The 3,974-nt window shown below is 53.6% G+C and overlaps 2 protein-coding genes across 2 annotated transcripts in view; both read left to right on the plus strand.

The window, feature by feature from the left end:
• VOLCADRAFT_93153 (uncharacterized protein) overlaps positions 1-1,425 on the plus strand; it is a gene marked incomplete at both ends in the record, with an annotated part of 7,312 nt that extends 5,887 nt beyond the window's left edge. The window contains 2 exons of the mRNA XM_002952437.1: positions 238-938; positions 1,214-1,425. Of these exons, the coding sequence (XP_002952483.1) occupies positions 238-938; positions 1,214-1,425 (913 nt within the window). The remainder of the gene's footprint in view (positions 1-237; positions 939-1,213) is intronic.
• A 2,462-nt stretch (positions 1,426-3,887) lies between these two features.
• Positions 3,888-3,974, plus strand: part of VOLCADRAFT_93154 (uncharacterized protein) — a gene marked incomplete at both ends in the record, with an annotated part of 4,173 nt that continues 4,086 nt past the window's right edge. Inside the window, one exon of the mRNA XM_002952438.1 lies at positions 3,888-3,941. Coding sequence (XP_002952484.1) covers positions 3,888-3,941 — 54 coding nt within the window. The remainder of the gene's footprint in view (positions 3,942-3,974) is intronic.

Genomic DNA, 3,974 nt, shown 5'->3' on the forward strand with positions numbered 1-3,974 from the left:
TTGTGACTTCGGACTTCGGGCGGCGGTACAAATGCATCATGCAGTACCGGTGAGCACGGCCAGCACTGGGCAGCCGGCCACACACGGGGGTCGCTAATAGCCGAGAAAGCAAATACGACCAGGGGCTTGCCTGAAAAAAACACCTTTGTCTGTCAGAGAGTTTACTACTCTACCTATGTAATGTACTTCTTCTAGTTACATGGTTGCTCGCCACACTGCCCCCCTCCACCCATGCAGCAAGAGCTACCGCATGGAGGACTGGCTGCACTTCGTTGAGACGTTCTCCAGCTACATCTTCAAGGGGGACGTGCTGCCCGAGGCCTTGCGGGCCCTGTGTTGGAGCCTGTGCAGCACGGTCATGCACTACTTCCGGCCGCGGCCCCCCGACGAGACCCGTGAGCAGTTCCTGGTGGCAGCCAAGGCGGCTGCATGCAAGCTCAGAGCTTACATGACCAGGCTGGAGGAGTTGGAGGTGCTGGGCTACATGTTCACGGTCAACCTGCACATCTGCGTATGCCGGCTGTACGACCAGGAGTGCCAGCTTGGGTCCACGGCAGGGTTCTCCGAACAGCCGGTGGAACGCATGATGCAGCAAATGAAGACGCAAGGCGGAAGGATGGTGTCACAGGCACCCGAGAAGCACTACACGCAGTGGCTGTGCCTGATGTGGGCCTCCGAGTCGCTCACCGAGGCAGACCCCGCGACCGGGGCCAAACACACGACCAACCAGCAGCTTGAGAGGATGTTGGCACAGCGCGCAGTGAATACCGAGGCTGCCTGGTTTGATAAACCAGGAGGCAATGGTTACCTGCTTGGACGAGGCCACATGGTCTACCCGAGTCCAGAACGAGTGGCACAAGTCCGGGCAGCCATGGCGAGCCTAGTGCACTGGTATGCCCTGGCATTCGAGGATGTGGCTTCCTGGACATTGGGTCCCAGTGCGAGCTACGAACTGGACACGGACCGCCTGGATAGGGTTCTCATGTCTACACCACCCGACTGTCCCAAGGCCCGCTCCTTTTTGCGTGCCGAGGCACTCGATGAGTAGCAGTACTTCGGGGCTGAGTATGGGCGCCAGCAGCAGCGGACCTCCTGCTGGGCATGCTACCAGGCAGAAGTCGGCAACGAGACTCAGACGTATGTGGCCTACCTCAAGTACTTCGTCCACCTGCCCGCAGAAGACGGCCTCAGGATGTCCGCTTCGCTGTCGCAGATGTGTACTCGGGACAGGTGTTCAGCGGGGGGCTGGTGGTGGTCAACATGGCGGCCGCCCAGACAGCGAGGGCAGGCAGCCAGTGGGAGATGTGGCAGGACCTAGGGTTGCCGCTAAGTGAGCTGGAGGGCAAGTTCTGCACAGCCGCCCTGGAGGGGGACCGAAAGGGGCTGATGTACTTCATGCCATACACACACTTCACCAACCGCTGAGCAACCGCAGCAATGAGGCCGATGGATGCACCCTTGTCTGGTTGACAACGAATGACATTGGGGGGTGACATGAACGCTGTTTTCGAGGACGATGGTTGAGATGAATGCATCAGGCTGTCAGGCTGGCTGGTTGGCGTTGTGAGTCCAAAGACTTAGGCTATTTTGACAAGGGGTGTGCGTCCATTTTGAGGCTTGCCACAAGTATTCACCAATCGTTAATTTAACATGCAGTAAGCGTCACATCGCAGAGTAATATCTGCCTGTGTAACCCGTGATAACAGGGTCTTCACCCGTAATTTTGCGTGTAATTGGTTACATGCCCCGTAATTTACCCGCAGCACCGCGTAATATTCACCTGTAATCACTGGGTCTTCACCCGTAATTTTGCGTGTAATTGGTTACATGCGCCCGTAATTCACCTCCAGCACCGCGTAAAATCCACCCATAATCACTGGGTCTTCACCCGTAATTTTGCGTGTAATTGGTTACATGCGCCCGTAATTCACCTCCAGCACCACGTAAAATCCACCCGTAATCACTGGGTCTTCACCCGTAATTTTGCGTGTAATTGGTTACATGCGCCCGTAATTCACCTCCAGCACCGCGTAAAATCCACCCATAATCACTGGGTCTTCACCCGTAATTTTGCGTGTAATTGGTTACATGCGCCCGTAATTCACCTCCAGCACCGCGTAAAATCCACCCATAATCACTGGGTCTTCACCCGTAATTTTGCGTGTAATTGGTTACATGCGCCCGTAATTCACCTCCAGCACCACGTAAAATCCACCCGTAATCACTGGGTCTTCACCCGTAATTTTGCGTGTAATTGGTTACATGCCCCGTAATTTACCCGCAGCACCGCGTAATATTCACCTGTAATCACTGGGTCTTCACCCGTAATTTTGCGTGTAATTGGTTACATGCGCCCGTAATTCACCTCCAGCACCGCGTAAAATCCACCCGTAATCACTGGGTCTTCACCCATAATTTTGCGTGTAATTGGTTACATGCGCCCGTAATTCACCTCCAGCACCGCGTAAAATCCACCCGTAATCACTGGGTCTTCACCCGTAAATGTTCACCTGTATCCTTGTGCTCAAATTACGGGACCCATAACGTGTTACGGACCCGTAATTTCTGTCAAATTACGGGTGGATTGACCCAAAATTACGGGTAAAATGACCCCCCTTTTCCCAGAGTGTAGGCTTGTGTTGCCAGCCCCCCAGCACCATGCCGTCTCTAACTTGCCTGCCAGGCCAATCGCCCTAGATTCCTTACGAAGTAGGATTCCGCCTCGGGACGCTGGATGTTGTCCGCTTGCTGTTTCCGAGTATGACTCGGACCTGTGGTGCAGGTGCCTGCAGCTGCCCCGCAGCGGACGCGTCCTTCACCAAGTGCTCGAGGATCGCTCATCCAGCCCCATTCGTGCCCATCCAGCCCCATTCGTGGCATTCGATCTCCGAGGACGCAACGACAAGCACAATGGCCGGGAGTTGCCTAAAGTCGAGCATGGAGCCTCAGGGTTATGGTATGGCAACACGGGGGTAATCGGAAAATTTCCACAAAAACAACCCATCAATTTACTCACTTAACACGTAGGCCCTTGAACGTGTCCATAGAGAATTTGGTGAAAACCTGCTCCAGTGCATCGCAGACTTTGCGCAGGGCTGCCGCGACCATTGTGCTTGCCGTCTTCTACCAGAGGGGTGCAAAGATTAGGGATTGGGTTCGGGTACCGGTCAGGCAGAAATTAGGATTAGGAAAGAGGGGCAGGATTAGGATACAAAGTTGAGGGCAGGTTTAGGATTGCGGTCCGGCCCCAGGATTAGGATTGGAAACCCCCCCAGGATTGGGATTGGGACCCGGCCCCAGGATTAGGATTAGAACCCCGACCCTAGGATATGGATAAATACCCCATATCCAGGACTAGGATTAGTACACTGGTGTTGTATTAAGATTAATGCACTGCAATGATTGGCGACTAGGATACTGCTGTGTAGGAGGACGAGCAAATCCCAGCTCCTCCAGCTACCGTTCCGACTGGGTTAAAAAGTTTTATGCCATGTCATACTTAGTTATGTGACTGGATCCTGTTTCTTACAATGTGAACTGCATCTGCATAACTGAAATGGTCCCAGACGTCCCCTCCCGTCCGTTTGAGCTTGACGGAGAGAGTGGCAGGAGGGAAGTTGCTTTCGATGGATACATGGGTAAACCATAGGAAATAGCAAGACGAGCAAGTAACACCCAGGAAAAGGAAATTACATGTAAACGAGGATTGGGCGCACTAGGGCACACAGAGCACTACGGCACACAGAGCACTACAGCACACAGAGCACGCACTGGTCCATGGGTCAGGTCACCTGTTCTCCCAGCCGAATAAAAGAACCTACATTATCAGCAAGTATGAATTCACATAATGCTCTACATGAACACCTTTTCACCTCTACCTATCCTATATGTCACACACGGGACAGGATGAGGGGCACGCTAGATGCTGCCAAGTCAAAACGGTAGGTAGGTCACATAGCTAGGTAGGCTATGAA

The sequence above is a fragment of the Volvox carteri genome, assembly GCF_000143455.1.
Source record: "Volvox carteri f. nagariensis unplaced genomic scaffold VOLCAscaffold_30, whole genome shotgun sequence".
NCBI classification, from domain to species: Eukaryota; Viridiplantae; Chlorophyta; class Chlorophyceae; order Chlamydomonadales; family Volvocaceae; genus Volvox; species Volvox carteri.